Source organism: Pseudophryne corroboree, chromosome 6 (assembly GCF_028390025.1).
Source record: "Pseudophryne corroboree isolate aPseCor3 chromosome 6, aPseCor3.hap2, whole genome shotgun sequence".
In the NCBI taxonomy this organism is placed as follows: Eukaryota; Metazoa; Chordata; class Amphibia; order Anura; family Myobatrachidae; genus Pseudophryne; species Pseudophryne corroboree.
Window position 1 is genome coordinate 644,380,843 of NC_086449.1, and position 19,596 is coordinate 644,400,438.

The 19,596-nt window shown below is 43.5% G+C and overlaps 1 protein-coding gene and 1 pseudogene across 3 annotated transcripts in view; one reads left to right on the plus strand and one right to left on the minus strand.

The window, feature by feature from the left end:
- P4HA2 (prolyl 4-hydroxylase subunit alpha 2) overlaps positions 1-3,663 on the plus strand; it is a 263,726-nt gene extending 260,063 nt beyond the window's left edge. For all 3 annotated transcript variants that reach the window (XM_063928183.1, XM_063928184.1, XM_063928182.1), the window contains exon 15: positions 3,228-3,663. In XM_063928183.1, coding sequence (XP_063784253.1) covers positions 3,228-3,298 — 71 coding nt within the window. In that variant the 3' untranslated portion in view covers positions 3,299-3,663. The remainder of the gene's footprint in view (positions 1-3,227) is intronic.
- An 11,623-nt stretch (positions 3,664-15,286) lies between these two features.
- Positions 15,287-15,405, minus strand: LOC134937263 (5S ribosomal RNA; annotated as a pseudogene).
- Positions 15,406-19,596: the final 4,191 nt, after the last annotated feature.

Sequence of the window (19,596 nt, forward strand, 5' to 3'; positions counted from 1 at the left end):
ATCTACGGATTCCATAGGAGAGGTTGGCCTGCTAGTAAACAGACGCTGGCAAGATGGCTCCGAATGGTAATATCAGAAGCTTATTCTCATGCAGATCTCCCTATTCCGGCTAATGTCTCTGCACACTCTACACGTAAAGTAGGTCCTTCTTGGGCAGCACAGCAGGGTGCTTCAGCAGAACAGATATGTAGGGCAGCCACATGGTCTTCCATAAACACATTCATCAGACATTATGCCTTGGATACTTTCGCCTCTCATGACGCAGACTTCGGGCGAAAGGTCCTCCTGTGCAATCAGGAGCATCCCCACCACTAAATGGCTTTGGGAATCCCAATGTTATCCTGTAGATAATCCTGTGGACCCAGCCAGAGAAATATACGTTATGGTAAGAACTTACCGTTGATAACGTGATTTCTCTTATGTCCACTGGTATCCACAGAGATCCCACCCTGACGCATCTGATTTGAGGATCTAGACAATCACTAAAACCTCTTCCTTCTTGTATGGAAGGGTGTGCATGTGTGTTCTTATCGCCTAAACAGGTCTCTGCCTGATGTTCCTGCCTAAAATCGCTGTGGAAAGAACTGATCTGACTGAGTCAGTGGGCGGGACTATATAGTGGAGGCCCCAATGCATCCTGGGAGGCCAGAAAGCTTGTGACCGTGTTGGTGCCATTTTCGCTGTCGCTCGACAATATCCCAATGTTATCCTGTGGATACCTGTGGACATAAGAGAAATCACGTTATCAACGGTAAGTTCTTACCATAACGTATATTTTCACATATTTCTAATTCAGCTATATATTTTTTGGTTTGATAAAACTACAAAACAAAAACATTCAATTTATAAAAGTGGACTTTACATAAATGTGTCAAGACAAAACAGCTAAAATGCCATGCACATCTCTTTGCTGGAAGTGCATTTTACAGTACTGCAGTGCTTTGTAGACACTGAGGGTCTGTTGCTATACTGGGGTGTGATACGTTATATCTGCGGACGGGATACCGGCTATCAATATCCCAACAGCAGCATTCCGGCCGCCAGAATGCTGGCAGCGGGGCGAGCGCTAAGAGTCCCCTTGCGGGGACAACCATGAGTGGGAATAGCCCCGTTGCACTGGTATTCCAGATGGCGGCATTGTCAACTGTCAGGATCTTGGCATCTGTATCCTGAACGCCGGGATCTCGGCAGCCGGCATTTTACCTACATCCTGCTATGCTGTACAGGTAAAGTCCTGCATAGGCGCTGAAACAGGGAGGGGCTGGGGAGGCTCAAGGGGGCACCCCTGATTGCATGTATACTTTTTCAAACATCAGCCTGTTCCTTGTGATAGGGTAGGTGTGGGTACTTATAAACAGAACCAAGTAAAGTATAGAAAATGTATTCTCGTACAATTTTTAGGATTGTCTATTTTGTGGGATTCATTAGACAGGCTGGTCCATAAGTGTGGAAACACCCCTATAAAAAGGAAATAAGGAAGGAAATATTAATGTCACTACCTACAAAAGAAAACTCAGTTAAAAACTCGAGAATAAAGATATGTGAAAACAAAGAGCACCATTATTTTTCTTATAAAATTCTGCATCTGTTTGATATGTCACATGACTACCTTCCCAATAAAAACAGTTGCATCCAAGATAGCTGACTTCAATATGGCCACCATACTGGTGACATACCCTAAAAAGTTTCCCCTCACTCCCATATCCTATGTATATCCTATGTATACACTCATTTCCTTTTTGTAAGGGTGTTTCTAGACCTATGAATCACCGTTTATTATAAATGTGTGTGGATTTATGTAGCATAGGAATTAATCACTAAGCATTTGGGGACTATTACATAATATATATCTTTTTTTTTTTTACCAGTGATTTATTAATTCTATAATAATAATTCATTTGTTGAAAAGTATGTAGCGCCACTGTCAGTTTGAGTATAACGTGCATTTAAGTAGTAAAGCTGGCTTCTGAGTCTGATGTGGCCGTGTCGGTGTGTGCATCTCTTGCCGGCCGCACATACTGTATACACCTTTATGCTAACAACGCAACAAGCCCTTCCCTGGTATACATCCATGCGTATGAATGTGCAAGGACTGAGTCGCACACACGCAATTATGCTTGCTGCATTAGACTCCACCATTGGTAGCACCAGCCCTATGCTAGGTGCAGGTTCTCCATCCGAGTATGGACTCTGATGTGAGAGATTGCCACGCAGCAGGCTCAGTGGCTCACTGTGCTCGCCACAGGTTCTATTCCCACTCTATGGGAGTTGCGGACACCCACGAACGGAAATAGTCCCTGTGTGTCTGCATTCTGTCTGCCGGCATTTTGATTGTTCGGGATCCCAGCGTCGGCATGGTGACCACCGGGATCTCGAGCGATGGTCACATGACCGCATCTCGTAGCTTACTATGGGGTCTGCTGCATTTTCAGATTAACCTAAAGACGGCGTTAGCCCAAAGTAGTTTATGGGCCACTCTGTCACCGATTGTAACCAGCGCATTACCGCACTTGAAGTCCGAAGCAGGAAGTACAGTGATTGCACATGCAATCACTTTACTTCTTACTGATCACTGCGATGAGCTCCTATCAGAGTGACCCAGTAATGGTACATTTAGCTGAACAAAGGATTCTTAGTGCCGGAAATTGCATCAGTAAGGATTCTCAGATTTTACAGGGGGCAGGCCGCAAAACTTAAATAGTCTACACCTTGGTATCTGAATATTATTTCTTGAATATATTATGCACCTATTACTCAATGACAGTGGATTTTGTAGTTTTTATTAAATAAATTTATATTGTTTAAATAAATGAAAAAAGGATGTCAGAAATGTCATACATCAATGCATAATCTGTTTGTAGTAAATATATACATGTTTACTGACTTTATTTCAATTGGGATTTTAGCTAATCTGGTTTTGGTGCACTTTTGGAGCATAGCAATCTACTTTAGCAGCAGCTTGCCAGCCTGAAGTCTATCAGTGCTTTGAGGGTCATTTCCATTTATGAGTGTAGGAAAAGCATTCTGATGCTATGTAAACTGGTTTGCTTTCACTGTTGTGCTCTGGCTGAATAGACTTCCTCAGATTTTACTTACTGGCCGCTGACATTTCGCATGGCTCGGTCAGGATATAGAGGCAATATGTACTTTCCCCTCTAAAAGCAATAATTCACTGTAAATTCCATATCTACTTGTAAATATATCTGTTAACCTCTTTTTCTCTGCAGTTTCAAATAAATGGTTCCACGAAAGAGGACAAGAATTCCTGAGGCCTTGCGGATTAACAGAAGTTGACTGACATGCGCTATTTTAAGTTTTTGTTTATTAGAGATTTTTAAAGTTGTCTCCTATTCACTCCTGGTATCCAGTGTGGTGAAACCAACCAAACTAGCCAGAAAGGGAAAAAAAGAGAAGGAAAGCAGAGTAGTACAATTATATATTTAAAATGAACACAATATAAAGACTTGTGTACAATGCTCACGCTAATCATTGTTTTCAAGTTGGTGATTCTAAATGATGAAAATAAGAAGTATAGTGTTCATTTTAAGTACCCTGCACTTGTCACAACCCATGCTGTTCCTCTTTTCTGCCTGGGATGTTGCTCTCTGCTCTTGTGCTTCTAGCACACACTGGTCTGTTTCTTAGCCCTGAGATACAGGCCAGAGTGTGCTAGAAGCACCCGAGCAGAAAGCAACATCCCAGGCAGGAAAGATTAACATTGTGTGTTGTGGCAAGTGCAGGCTGCTAGAATGAACACTGAAGTATTTATAGTTACATTTCCACTGTGATGTTTGCGCGTACAGTGAGCGTCTTTGTAGATAAGGAGTAAATTAATACAGATGTGTGTGGTAAATTGCATACAGTGGTGCTTGAAAGTTTTTGAATCTTTCAGAATTTTCAATATTTCTTCTGAAATTTGGCCTATAACTATCTCAGATTTTCACACAAGTTCTAAAATTAGGTAAAGAAAACCAAATCAAACAATTGAGACAAAACATTTGAAGTGCTCATTTTTTTTGATTGAGGAAAATGATCCAATATCACATATCTGTGAATGGCCAAAGTAGGTGAACCTTTGCTTTCACTATTTGGTATGACCCTCTTGTGCAGCAAATGTAAATGTTTCAAGTAATTGTTAATTAGTCCTGAACATCGGCTTGGAGGAAGTTTACACCATTCCTCCGTACAAAAAAGCTTCAACTCAGTTATGTTGGTGGATTTCCTCCAATCAACTGCTCACTTCAGGTCCTTCCACAACGTTTTGATTGGATTAAGGCCAGGATTTTGACTTGGCCATTACAAAACTTGAAATTTATACTTCTTTAACCATTCTTTGGACGAATGACTTGTGTGCTTGGGTTGTTGTCTTGCTGCATGACCCACGTTATCTTGAGATGCAGTTCATAGACAGATGTCCTGACATTTTCCTTTTGAATATTCTGGTATAATTCAGAATGAATTATCCCATCAATGATAGCAAGTCATCCTGAGCCAGATGCAGCAAAACAGGCCCAAACCATTATACCACCTCCACAGTGTTTCACAGATGGTATGAGGTTTTTATTCCGGATTGCAGTGTTCTCCTTTCTCCAAACATAATGCTTCTTATTTAAACCAGAAAGCTCTATTTTGGACTCATCTGTCCACAAAACATTGTTCCAATAGCCTTCTGGCTTGTCCACGGTGATCTTTGGCAAACTGCAGACAGTCAGCAATGTTCTTATTGGAGAGCAGTGGCTTTCTCACTGCAGTCCTGCTAAGTATACCATTGTTGTTCAATGTCCTCCTGATGGTGGACTCATGAACATTAAGATTAGCTAATGTGAGAAAGGCCTTCAGTTGCTTAGAGGTTACCTTGGGTTTATTTTTGACCTTGCCCATTTGACCTTGCTTAGAGGTTACCTTGGGTTAATTTTTTACCATTTAGATGCATTGCTGTTGGCGTGATCTTTGTTGGTCAACCACTCCAGGGGAGGGTAATAATGGTGTGGAATTTACTCCATGTGTACACAATCTGTTTGTTTGACTGTTGATTAGTGGAATCCAAACACTTTAGAAATGGTTTGTAACATTTTCCAGTCTGATGAATATCAACAACTCTTCTTCTGAAGTCTTCAGAAATCTGCTTTGTTCGTGGCATGATACACTTCCACAAACATCAGATTTTGATAGATCCCTGTTCTTTGAATGACAGGTTTTCCACTCACACCTGATTGTCATCCCATAGATTGAAAATACCCGACTCTAATTTCACCTTCAAAATATCTGCTAAGCCTAAAGGGTCACATACTTTGACACTCACAGATATGTGATATTGGATCATTTTCCTCAATTAAAAAAATTAGCATGTCTAATTGTCTGTCTCATTTGTTTGATTTGGTTTTCTTTATCTACTTTTAGGACTTGTGTGAAAATCTGAGGTAGTTTTAGGCCAAATGACATCAGAAATATTGAAAATTCTGAAAGGTTCACAAACTTTCAAGCACCATTGTATCTCTCTGGTAATCTGTATGTTCAGAATATGAAATGTGATTGAAAACAAGATTCATTGGTGCTTTTTTGTTTAGTTTTTTTACTTTTTCCTTCTTTAATGAACCAAATGTTCAGCTAACACTGTTACCATAACCAATGGAAGATTTTGGAGTTAAAGTTCATCAATATATTTGAGGGAACATGCAGGCTTGTCTTCTGTGATCTGTGAAAGGACAACCTAGTCAAAGGTTCTGTTAGAAGAGAAATGCATTGTGGATCCTTGTAACGCAGAAGCATAAAAGTTTTAACAGAAACGATTGCGCACTTTTTCTGTTTTGTTGAACTTTTTGTGCTAAGCAGCTACTCTGGGTAATGCCTATGTTCTATTTTTGGAATAAAAAATAATTAAATAACATACTCTTAACAATGATTATCTTGTTCTTCATTCTAGTATATACATTATGCTGCTGTATTAATCTACTTCACCAATCCCTTAGGCCCGTGTTTCCCAAGTCCACTTCTCAAGGATACCTTACAGTGCATGTTTTCCAGATCTTCTAGCACTGTAGGTGTACAGGTGTATTTATTACTGTAACATATTTGAAAGATCCACAGGTGAAGCTAATTATTTCAGTTAGGATACTGAGGAGATCTGCAAAACATGTGTTGTTAGGGGTCCCTTAGGACTGGATTTGGGAAACCCTGCCTTAGACGGAATATTAAAGGGGAGTAGGTGGTATTAAGCAGGAATCCAAAGTCACTATCTTCATATAGCTTCAGTATTTCTTTGCCCCTCTGTCATAACTGTCTACCAGTCTCTCTTCAATCAACTTCAAACAATAAAAACTAGCCAGAACCTCCTGTGCATGGTAAGCCAAAAATGAATAGAATTTTTAGAATGGACTACTGTATGACTGTGTTGGGAGAGGTGGAGACTGTCGCTATGTGCTCGGGGACTATGACTTTGTGCTGGGGGGACTATGACTATGTGCTTGGGGACATGCGGGCTATGGCTATTTACTGGGAGGGGACTATGGCTATGTGCTGGGAGGGGGATGGGGACTATGACTGTGCTGGGAGGGGGGAAATAACTAGGTGCTGTGTTCTGGTGGGGGCTATGTGCTGAGGGGGGACTACAGCTATGTACATTTGAATAGAAGAGTTAGGTAGTGCGCTGCACTGCATGTCTTTGCATGACTATTTGATTATACTACCTGGCCATGGGTGGTTTTGCCTCCTCAGCCAGGCCAGGCACTGCTGATGTCTCCTCAGTGTTATAAGAATTACTGTGTGGGCATAATGTGTAAAGGTAACTGCTACTGTGTGGGCATGATGTGTATAAGGGTTACTACTGTGTAGCATAATTTGAATTGGGGGAACTATTGTATGGTCATGCCCCTTTCACATAAGATCATGTCCTTTTTTTGCACATGCACCTTCCCTATTTCAAATATGGGGGGCGCCAGTCCCTTACTTTGCCAGGGGCACCCGGACCCCTAGATACACCCCTGGCACAGTGTACACAAACTATGTTTAATGCACAAATGTATTAAACATATTGTATAAAATTACCCCCAGGCTGTGTGTATATGAAACATAAATGCTTTGTATGTTTAGACTTGGGTCCCATCCCCAAGATATCTCATTTATACTACTTGAATTACCCCATAAAGCAAACAAAATGTTATAATTTCACAATATTTATACTTAACATTTTGCCCACCAGGTTTCCTTATTAAATGTAGCTGCAAGCGTTAGTACAGAGGTGGGCAGCCTGTTACAAATCTCTCATAAGAAAAGAACACAATACATATAACCAAAGAAAGACACCCTAGGGGATAATAATATAATAAGCAGGCATTTGAATATAAAATAAACTAGTGTAACAAGCCAGAAACAAACTTATCTGACCATTCAATGTGACTGCTGGATGATCAGAATTTCTCCAAGCTATTGAGTGTTAGCTGTAAGGCTGGGGCAGGTACCACAAAGTTCTGTCCATCCACCTATTGCACTTGTTGATTTTAATGTATCCCAGGATAGTGAGCCATTTTGTAGCTGGTGCATTACTTGGCCTTGCTAAAATGCCCTTCCCTTATTACATTGATGCAAAGCAGGAGTTAGGATGCTCTTTTCCACTGAGAAAAGCGGGAGAAGTGCAGTCTGTATGTCCCTCCTGTTGGTGTACTGCTGGCACTGCGGCCTTACTGCATTTCGCAGATCAGATCACATGATACAGAGGAGAGGTCATGTGACGTGCAAGTTGGCTTATCTAAGAACAGAATAAGATCAAGTTTAGTCTATTTCTCTGTTTTATCACTGAGTTTCAGCTACAGGTTGAATATCCTATATCCAAATATTCCAAAATACGGAATATTCCGAAATACGGACTTTTTTGAGTGAGATAGTGAAACCTTTGTTTCTCTGACGTCCTAGTGGATGCTGGGTACTCCGTAAGGACCATGGGGAATAGACGGGCTCCGCAGGAGACTGGGCACTCTTAAAAGAAAGATTAGGTACTATATCTGGTGTGCACTGGCTCCTCCCTCTATGCCCCTCCTCCAGACCTCAGTTAGAATCTGTGCCCGGCCAGAGCTGGATGCACCTAGTGGGCTCTCCTGAGCTCACTAGAAAAGAAAGTATTTGTTAGGTTTTTTATTTTCAGTGAGATCTGCTGGCAACAGGCTCACTGCTACGAGGGACTAAGGGGAGAGAAGCAAACCTACCTGCTTGCAGCTAGCTTGTGCTTCTAAGGCTACTGGACACCATTAGCTCCAGAGGGATCGAACACAGGGCCCGACCTCGATCGTCCGTTCCCGGAGCCGCGCCGCCGTCCCCCTTGCAGAGCCAGAAGACGGAAGATAAAGATGAAAAACGGCGGCTGAAGACTCCTGTCTTCATTGAGGTAGCGCACAGCACTGCAGCTGTGGGCCATTGCTCCCATAGCACACCACACACTCCGGTCACTGTTGGGTGCAGGGCGCTGGGGGGGCGCCCTGGGCAGCAATTAGTTTACCTTTTTGGCACAAATAGCACATAATACAGTGTATAACACTGTATATGTGCAAAAAAAAACCGCCATTAACATTATAAAACGCGGGTGAAGCCCGCCGCTGAGGGGGCGGGGCTATCTTCCTCAGCACAGCCAGCGCCATTTTCTCTTCACAGCTCCGCTGGAAGGACGCTCCCCAGGCTCTCCCCTGCAGTATCCAGTACAACAAGGGTAAAAAAGAGAGGGGGGGCACATAAATTTAGGCGCAATTTGTGTTAATAAGCAGCTATTGGGAAAAATCACTCAGTATAGTGAAAATCCCTGTGTTATATAGCGCTGTGGTGTGTGCTGGCATACTCTCTCTCTGTCTCCCCAAAGGACTTTATGGGGTCCTGTCCTCAGTCAGAGCATTCCCTGTGTGTGTGCGGTGTGTCGGTACGGCTGTGTCGACATGTTTGATGAGGAGGGCTACGTGGAGGCGGAGCAGGAGCCGATAAGTGTGATGTCGCCCCCTACGGGGCCGACACCGGAGTGGATGGATATATGGAAGGTATTAACCGACAGTGTCAACTCTTTACATAAAAGGTTCGATGACGTAACAGCCTTGGGACAGCCGGCATCTCAGCCCGCGCCTGCCCAGGCGTCTCAGAGGCCATCAGGGGCTCAAAAACGCCCGCTAGCTCAGATGGCAGACACAGATGTCGACATGGAGTCTGACTCCAGTGTAGACGAGGATGAGACAAATGTACAGTCCACAAGGGCCATCCGATGCATGATTACAGCAATGAAAAATGTGTTGCACATTTCTGACATTAACCCGGTTACCACTAAAAAGGGTATTATGTTTGGGGAGAAAAAGCAGCCAGTGACTTTTCCCCCATCTGATGAATTAAATGAATTGTGTGAAGAAGCGTGGTGTTCCCCGGATAAGAAACTAGTGATTTCTAAGAGGTTACTGATGGCGTACCCTTTCCCGCCAACGGATAGGTTACGCTGGGAGACATCCCCTAGGGTGGACAAGGCGCTCACACGATTATCTAAAAGGGTGGCACTGCCGTCTCAGGATACGGCCGCCCTAAAGGAGCCTGCAGATAGAAAGCAGGAGGCTATCCTGAAGTCTGTATATACACACTCAGGTACTATACTGAGACCTGCTATTGCTTCAGCATGGATGTGTAGTGCTGCAGCAGCATGGTCTGATACCCTGTCAGACAACATTGATACCCTCGACAGGGATGCTATTTTGCTAACCATAGAGCATATAAAGGACGTCGTCTTGTATATGAGGGATGCACAGAGGGACATTTGCCGGCTGACATCTAGAATTAATGCAATGTCCATTTCTGCCAGGAGAGTATTATGGACTCGGCAGTGGACAGGTGATGCTGATTCTAAAAGGCACATGGAGGTTTTGCCTTATAAGGGTGAGGAATTGTTTGGGGACGGTCTCTCGGACCTCGTATCCACAGCAACAGCTGGGAAGTCGACTTTTTTACCTCAGGTTCCCTCACAGCCTAAGAAAGCACCGTATTATCAAGTACAGTCCTTTCGGCCTCAGAAAGGCAAGCGGGTCAGAGGCGCATCCTTTCTGGCCAGAGGCAGGGGTAGAGGAAAGAAGCTGCACCAGACAGCCAGTTCCCAGGAACAAAAATCCTCCCCTGCTTCCACTAAGTCCACCGCATGACGCTGGGGCTTCACAGGTGGAGCAAGGTGCGGTGGGGGCGCGTCTCCGGAACTTCAGCGACCAGTGGGTTCGCTCACAGGTGGATCTCTGGGTTCTACAAGTGGTATCTCAGGGATACAAGCTGGAGTTCGAGGTGACTCCCCCTCGCCGTTACCTCAAATCAGCCTTGCCAGCGGCTCCCAGGGAAAGGGAGGTAGTACTGGCGGCTATTCACAAGCTGTACCTTCAGCAGGTGATAATCAAGGTTCCCCTCCTTCAACAGGGACGGGGTTACTATTCCACAATGTTTGTGGTACCGAAACCAGACGGTTCGGTGAGACCCATTCTAAATTTAAAATCCTTGAACACTTATGTAAGGAAGTTCAAGTTCAAAATGGAATCGCTCAGGGCGGTTATTGCAAGCCTGGAAGAGGGGGATTTTATGGTGTCGCTGGACATCAAGGACGCTTATCTGCATGTCCCCATTTACCCACCTCACCAGGAGTACATCAGGTTTGTGGTACAGGACTGTCATTACCAATTCCAGACGTTGCCGTTTGGTCTGTCCACGGCACCGAGGGTATTTACCAAGGTAATGGCTGAAATGATGATACTCCTTCGGAAGAAGGGAGCTATAATTATCCTGTACTTGGACGATCTCCTTATAAAGGCGAGGTCCAAGGATCAGTTGTTAGTCAACGTAGCACTATCTCGGGAAGTGCTGCAACAGCACGGCTGGATTCTGAATATCCCTAAGTCGCAGCTGATTCCTGCGACGCGTCTGCTGTTCTTGGGCATGATTCTGGACACAGAACAGAAGAAGGTGTTTCTCCCGGTGGAGAAGGCCCAGGAATTGTCATCTCTGGTCAGGGACCTCCTGAAACCAAAACAGGTGTTCACTCCGGGAGTGGACAACTGGGAAGCAGACTTCCTCAGCAGACACGACCTCCACCCGGGAGAGTGGGGACTTCATCCAGAAGTCTTCACGCTGATTGTAAATCGTTGGGAACGGCCACAGGTAGACATGATGGCGTCCCGCCTCAACAAAAAGCTAAAAAGATATTGCGCCAGGTCAAGGGACCCTCAGGCGATAGCTGTGGGTGCCCTGGTGACACCGTGGGTGTACCAGTCGGTTTATGTGTTCCCTCCTCTTCCTCTCATACCCAAGGTACTGAGGATAATAAGAAAGAGAGGAGTAAGAACTATACTCATCGTTCCGGATTGGCCAAGAAGAACTTGGTACCCAGAACTACAAGAAGTGATCTCAGAGGACCCATGGCCTCTGCCGCTCCGACAGGACCTGCTGCAGCAGGGGCCCTGTCTGTTCCAAGACTTACCGCGGCTGCGTTTGACGGCATGGCGGTTGAACGCCGGATCCTAACGGAAAAGGGCATTCCAGATGAAGTGATTACTATGCTGATAAAAGCTAGGAAGGATGTGACAGCAAAACATTATCACCGCATATGGCGAAAATATGTTGCTTGGTGTGAGGCCAGGAAGGCCCCAACAGAGGAATTCCAGCTGGGTCGATTTCTGCACTTCCTACAGTCAGGAGTGACTATGGGCCTAAAATTGGGATCCATTAAAGTCCAGATTTCGGCCCTGTCTATTTTCTTTCAAAAAGAACTGGCTTCACTGCCTGAAGTTCAGACGTTTGTTAAGGGAGTGCTGCATATTCAGCCCCCTTTTGTGCCTCCAGTGGCACCTTGGGATCTCAACGTTGTGTTGGATTTCCTGAAATCACATTGGTTTGAGCCACTTAAGACCGTGGAGTTGAAGTATCTCACGTGGAAGGTAGTCATGCTGTTGGCCTTGGCCTCAGCTAGGCGTGTGTCAGAATTGGCGGCTTTGTCATGTAAAAGCCCATATCTGATTTTCCATATGGACAGGGCAGAATTGAGGACTCGTCCACAATTTCTCCCAAAGGTGGTGTCAGCGTTTCATTTGAACCAACTTATTGTGGTGCCTGCGGCTACTCGGGACTTGGAGGATTTCAAGTTGCTAGACGTAGTCCGGGCCCTGAAAATCTACGTTTCCAGGACGGCTAGAGTCAGAAAAACTGACTCGCTGTTTATCCTGCATGCACCCAACAAGCTGGGTGCTCCTGCTTCAAAGCAGACTATTGCTCGCTGGATCTGTAGCACGATTCAGCTTGCGCATTCTGCGGCTGGACTGCCACATCCTAAATCAGTAAAAGCCCATTCCACGAGGAAGGTGGGCTCTTCTTGGGCGGCTGCCCGAGGGGTCTCGGCTTTACAATTTTGCCGAGCTGCTACTTGGTCGGGTTCAAACACTTTTGCAAAATTCTACAAGTTTGATACCCTGGCTGAGGAGGACCTTGAGTTTGCTCATTCGGTGCTGCAGAGTCATCCGCACTCTCCCGCCCGTTTGGGAGCTTTGGTATAATCCCCATGGTCCTTACGGAGTACCCAGCATCCACTAGGACGTCAGAGAAAATAAGAATTTACTCACCGGTAATTCTATTTCTCGTAGTCCGTAGTGGATGCTGGGAGCCCGTCCCAAAGTGCGGACTCTCTACAATACATGTATATAGTTATTGCTTAACTAAAGGGTTATTTTTATGAGCCATCTGTTGACTGAGGCTCAGTTGTTGTTCATACTGTTAACTGGGTATAGTTATCACAAGTTGTACAGTGTGATTGGTGTGGCTGGTATGAGTCTTACCCTGGATTCCAAATCCTTTCCTAGTAATGTCAGCTCTTCCGGGCACAGTTTCCCTAACTGAGGTCTGGAGGAGGGGCATAGAGGGAGGAGCCAGTGCACACCAGATATAGTACCTAATCTTTCTTTTAAGAGTGCCCAGTCTCCTGCGGAGCCCGTCTATTCCCCATGGTCCTTACGGAGTACCCAGCATCCACTACGGACTACGAGAAATAGAATTACCGGTGAGTAAATTCTTATTTTTTTGATAACTCAATGTACACAAACTTTGTTTAATACACAAAGTTATTAAAAATATTGTATTAAATGACCTTCAGGCTGTGTGTATAAGGTGTATATGTAACATAAATGCATTCTGTGCTTAGACTTAGGTCCCATCGCCATGATATCTCATTATGGTATGCAATTATTCCAAAATACGGAAAAATCTGATATCCAAAATACCTCTGGTCCCAAGCATTTTGGATAAGGGATACTCAACCTGAACTGTCCTAGCACTTATACAATAAGAGGTCTGGCTGCTGGAGATGAGCGTCATGACATGGAGTAGAGAATAAGAGCTGGAGACGATGGGTCATAAAGCAGAAAGGAGCTGGGCGCCCATGATCCAGTTTGGAAATATGGAAAAATATGTATATTTGATGGTGATGGCCAATCTCTCCTCACTGGTTAGCAAGGGTCAAGGACAATGTAACTAGTGATATCTTTCATAAGTCTATAGTATTTCATACCATCGGCAGGATGTAATGCCGCCTGAGTCCGGCAGCTGTGCGGGATGCCGGGTGAAATTTGACATTTTTTTTTAGAGGGTTTTGCCTTGTAAGTGATTGGCCCTTTAAAAAAACGTTCGCGTTCCACCGGTATCCCGCACGTCCGCCGGACTCGGATGGCATTACATCCCGCAGCATATGGGTGTCCACAACACCCATAGAGAGAGAATAAATCCTGTGGCAAGCGCAGCAAGCCACCGTGCCAGCAGCGTGATGAGTGCTCGCCCCGCTGCCGGCATACAGACGGCCGGGATCCCGGCCCCCAGTTTTAAGTACTGGTCCCTTTATATCACATTAAGGAATTAGCACTAGGAGAGATGACTTTTACCAGACGTGTCCTTGAGGTCACCAGACCACACATCCTGTATAGGCCCAGGAAATATACCCTTTTTTTATTAGAATAAGTAAATCTTAAATAACACCGGTTTAGATCAGTCTGTTAGGATCCTGCCATCACTTTAAAAGTGTTACACAGAAATAATGTATAAGATCAAAATGTTTGAAAGGCCGGTAACCCCTAAACCAGAAGATTTCTGTATTTCTAACCTGAACCGTGAAGTAATATACATTGCTCATTACTAGCCTGATATTCCATTGCTGCGGTGTCAGAAACCCAAGTATTCCACTACAAAAGAATTATCTTGATGGGATATGAAACAGACTACAGATCCCCCTGTTACTGTGGCACCACGGGCACTGCCATATGTATGAATTACCATTCTGCAAAGTGTCTTTGTGCAAAACAATTCTGGGAGCCAGTACAGGTTATGTACAAAATGCAAGTGTATATTTTGGGAATATTGTGCACCTCTGTAATATTCAGCCTTTCACTGATGTCAAATACTGGGTTTCCTTTGATTTTTAAATAAAACAGTTTATTGCCATCCAACACTAAACTAATAGCATTTTGGTTGAGTTTAGAGATTATAACCCCCCCCCCCCCCACACACACACACACACACACACAAAGTAACACAATTCTAGGCTCCATTCTCTGGATCAGCCGTGGTCCCAGGTACAGGTTGAGTATCCCCCTATGTGTCTGCTTCAGGCTACTCTTCCCTTCTCAAGAACAAATATGGGGGATACCGCACTCATCATAGATATTGCGCTAATCAGCATGAAAGGACAAAAATTACACAAATAGGAGGGCAAGATTCCTCTTGATGTTCGTATTGGCGGTGCACCCTGAGTCAGTCTGATACTAAACAGGACAAAAAAAGAAAGAAGACTCTCTTTTGGGTGCACTCTCGAAAAAGTCAATAGAAGACTAGAATGTAGAAAAATTAAACATTGTATTTATTAATCCATGATTAAAAATTCAAACAGTTGGTATATCCTAATCAAACATATAAAAAACAGACACAAAGTTTAAGAGTTTCACATCTGTGATCTCTAGGGTGCAAAGGATACATGAGATAATCTCATATAGACAAGATCAGAAATGTGATATAAATCGTCAGTAATAGTCAATAAAACCCACACAGGGTTGATACTCAATGGACTCATGGGTATGCTCACAAGGATTATTCTTCAAAAATTGTGACCATAGGAAATTCGTATGTGAAATGGTTAGTATATGAAAATTTGTTGGTATAATGATTTGAGGAAACGAGAAGAATAATCAAACGTGATTATGCTGAGAGAATAGAAAAAAGTTGTTAATCTGCTGTCAGTGTTAGGCTTAGAGTAGGCCAATCACTTAAACCTCTACTAAACTCAATCTTCCCGGGAGGTCCCCCATCCAAGTACTGATCAAGCCCAACACTGCTTCGCTTCCAGAATCGGATGGAGTCTGGCGTTTACAGTGTGGTATGATAGTAGGGGTATCAATACCCGTTCTACTCTGGGATCACTGAGAGTTCACATAACAAAAGAGTATAGGGTGATTTAGAATTAGGAAAGATGAGGGGGGGGGCATGTCATATTGGGATTATCCGTCCCCCTGCAGAAACTGCACGTGAAGGAGACATGGTTACGCCTCTCTGACAGACACAAGCCCTTGTCTGACTGTCCCCCTCACCATCCTCTTCGTGCTACTGCTGATAGTTACATAGGCCCTCATTCCGAGTCGTTCGCTCGGTATTTTTCATCGCATCGCAGTGAAATTCCGCATAGCGCGCATGCGCAATATTCGCACTGCGACTGCGCCAAGTATCTTTGCTATGAAGATAGTATTTTTACTCACGGCTTTTTCATCGCTCCGGCGATCGTAATGTGATTGACAGGAAATGGGTGTTACTGGGCGGAAACACGGCATTTTATGGGCGTGTGGCTGAAAACGCTACCGTTTCCGGAAAAAACGCAGGAGTGGCCGGAGAAACGGGGGAGTGGTTGGGCGAACGCTGGGTGTGTTTGTGACGTCAAACCAGGAACGACAAGCACTGAACTGATCGCACAGGCAGAGTAAGTGTGGAGCTACTCTAAAACTGCTAAGTAGTTTGTGATCGCAATATTGCGAATACATCGGTCGCAATTTTAAGATGCTAAGATACACTCCCAGTAGGCGGCGGCTTAGCGTGTGTAACTCTGCTAAATTCGCCTTGCGACCGATCAACTCGGAATGAGGGCCATAGTGAGGTTGAAAAGAGGCAAAATGCCATCGGGTTCAACCTGTATTCTGTTTTAAGCTGTTCATATTATAAAGCACCTGCTGGAGTAATGGTTTAGTACCAATTGACAACTATGATTCTACCACTCCCAGATATTAATGTCACTATGCTAAATGTTATAACCCTGGATACATTTTCCAGTTAAAAATGTGTCCAATCCGTTTTTTAAATGCATTTACAGAGTCTGCCATTATTACCTTCTCTGGCAGGGAGTTCCAAATCTTTATTGCCCTTACCGTGAAGAACCCTTTCCTATGTTGTGTATTGAATTTTCTCTCCTCTAGCCTCAGTGAGTGCCCACATGTCCTATACAGAGTTCTTTTAATAAACAAATCCGCTGCTAGCTCCTTTACATATTTGAATATATTAATAATGTCTCCTCTTAGACGCCTCTTTTCTAGTGTATACATATTTAAACTAGTAAGCCTTTCCTCGTACTCCAGTGTCTCTAACCCTTTAATCAATTTAGTAGCTCGCCTTTGAACTCTCTCTATTTCCCTGATATCTTTTTTTATAATGTGCACAAAATTGAGCACAATAGTCAAGGTGTAGACGTACCAATGATTTGTACAGTCCCTTGTCTCAATGCCCCGTTTTATGCACACAAGCACTTTATTTGCCTTTTTTGCTGCATTTTGACATTGTGTACTGTTACTAAGCCTATTATTTATGAGCACCCCCAAATCTTTTTCCACCACGGTTACCCCTAAATTTTGTCCCAAAATGCATAACTTTGCATTTTTCCATATTGAACCTCATTCCCCATTTAGACAACCAGATTTCAAGCTTAAATAAGTCATTTTGTAGAGCAGGCATTCCCAACCACGGTCCTCAAGGCACACTAACAGTGCAGGTTTTAGTGATATCCAGGCTTCAGCACAGGTTACTTAATTAGTAGTTCATTTATTTTGATTTAACCATCTGTGCTGCAGCCTGGATATCACTAAAACCTGCACTGTTGGTGTGCCTTGAGGACCGTGCTTGGGAATGCCTGCTGTAGAGACTCCACATCGCATTCTTAATTAATTACCTTACACAGTTTAGTATCCTCTGCAAATATTGACACTGTGCTTTCCAGGCTTATTCCTAGATCATTGATAAATATATTGAACAGTAGCGGGCCACGTACGGACCCTTGTGGTATTCCGCTGACTACTGGTGCCCAGCTGACCTCTACTCATTGTACTCTGTTATCCAGCCAATTACCTATCCATGTGCAAATAGTATATCCTAGGCCAAGTTCCCTAAACTTGATGATCAGTCTCCTGTGAGGCACTGCTTTTGTAAAATCTAAATACAACACAGCCACTTCTTTTCCCTGGTCAAGATTCACGCTCACTTCCTCGTAGTAGCTGATTAAGTTAATTTGACATTATATGTCCCTTACAAATCCATGCTGACTTTTGCTAATAATCTTCTCAACCTGCAGATTATCCTGTATGCTATCCCTCAAAATACCTTCCAATATTTTACCCACTATGGAGGTTAAACTAACTGGTCTATAGTTACCAGGATTATTTTTAGTTCCCTTTTTAAATAAAGGCACTACCTCAGCTATGTGCCAATCCTTTGGCACCATGTCTGATGTAATTGAACTTTGGAAAATCATGTATAGGGGTTTTGCTAGCTGCGACCTAAGCTCTATAATAATCCTCGGATGAAAACCATCTGGGCCTGGTGATTTATTAATCTTTATGTTGCTTAGTCTCTCAAGGACTACTTCCTCACTTAAAATAAAGAAATGAGTACTACCTAAACTGCACACAGCTTAAAAAGTCCACTCAGATGTCTTACACAATCCGGAACACAGTCAGTCTTTAAAAAGATAGGAGGTAATATTCCAATCTTTTATCCTTTGGTCCGTTAGGTAGAGGAAATCCCTCTAAGTAGGTCCAATGTTCCTCAAAAGACAAAATAAAATAAAAGGACAATATTGTGTAGTACGTCCTAGATGTTAGATTGATAGGTCAATTTAGCTTTCGTGGTTGATCGTGCTGATCCGTACCGTACTCACGTCTAAATCCGATCAGTTTCCACACATAAAGGTATCTTTATTGGTCCGAACCTCTTCTAACTGGGTGGAAATGTTGCTCACACTTTATGGATTTCTCCCAGATTGGTGTTCCAACGTGCAAGAGTAATGGGAAAAAAGATAGCCTGAATTACTATACCCCAGTGGAATCCATTCCACCAATCCTACTAACAGCGAGGGAGATAGACTAGCATACCATACTTACACTCCAAGAGTGTTGAATATGCCCATAAAGGTATCTTTAACAGTTTACCATAATCAGACAAACCAATGAGTGTCAGAAAATAGGAGGGCAAGCGTACCCCACTTACAGTCTTCTGACTTGTAATAAGCCCGTAGCAGTTTCTTTCACCACTTCCTTCCCAGGGAGTGGAACTCCAATAATTGAGTATTTCCAATCTATTGAAATGGATGTCTGGAAGGTCCGCAGGAAGTTTGTAGCCCTCACACCAACGCGTTTCGATCATGGTCTTTGTCATGGTGTGTGCTGAGGGCAACCAAACATCAATTTATACCCACTCACAGGAAGTTCCGAGCTCCTGTTCTGATACTCTCCCCAAACAAATCCTTGCAGATATCTAGGCATTAATGGACATACCGTGTACCCTTTTTGCACTATTTGTGTATTTGGATAATCGATTCATGATAAGTACTGTAATGTTCCATATACCATCTAATTTAGCGTGTTGTTCTATACGTATAAAATTCTTTTTCCTGACAACATGGAAAAACATCATATATACCTACTCGGTTTACTATTATCGCAGTGTATGGTTTTAATATATGACATTTTTAAAGTATTATTATTATTTTTATTCTTGTCTATTCCTGTATATTTATTATTATATTTTTCTCCATATATCTATTAATATCTCCTTTATACCATCTAAGTTATTATGTTGTCCCCGTTGACAAGGAAGACCACTAAACAAATATCCTCGGTGTATTATCACCATACTGTACTGTTCTCCTATTATAGTTTATATTGTAATTGTTTTTACTCCTCCTCATTTATGTATTTTCTATATTGTTTTCTATGTATGCCATTCCTGTTTTAATGTAATGGTTTTATGATGAACCTTATATTACTGCCAATATGAGATGGGTATCATACATTCCCCACCATATCGTAGCACTTCCGCCCTACATGCGTTCCACCTAAGCCCAGTGGAACGCATGTGATGAGATACATGCCCGGCGCACACTCCCTCCCCGGCCGCCAACAGCGCAGCGGCACTCCCGAGTCGTGTCACCCCGGCAGAAGTCGTGCGTTCCACGAAGATGTGTGGAACGCATGCCGGATCTTGGGACCAGTTACCGCACCTACTTCCGGCGGAAGCTGTGCGTTCCACCAGCACTAGGTGGAACGCACA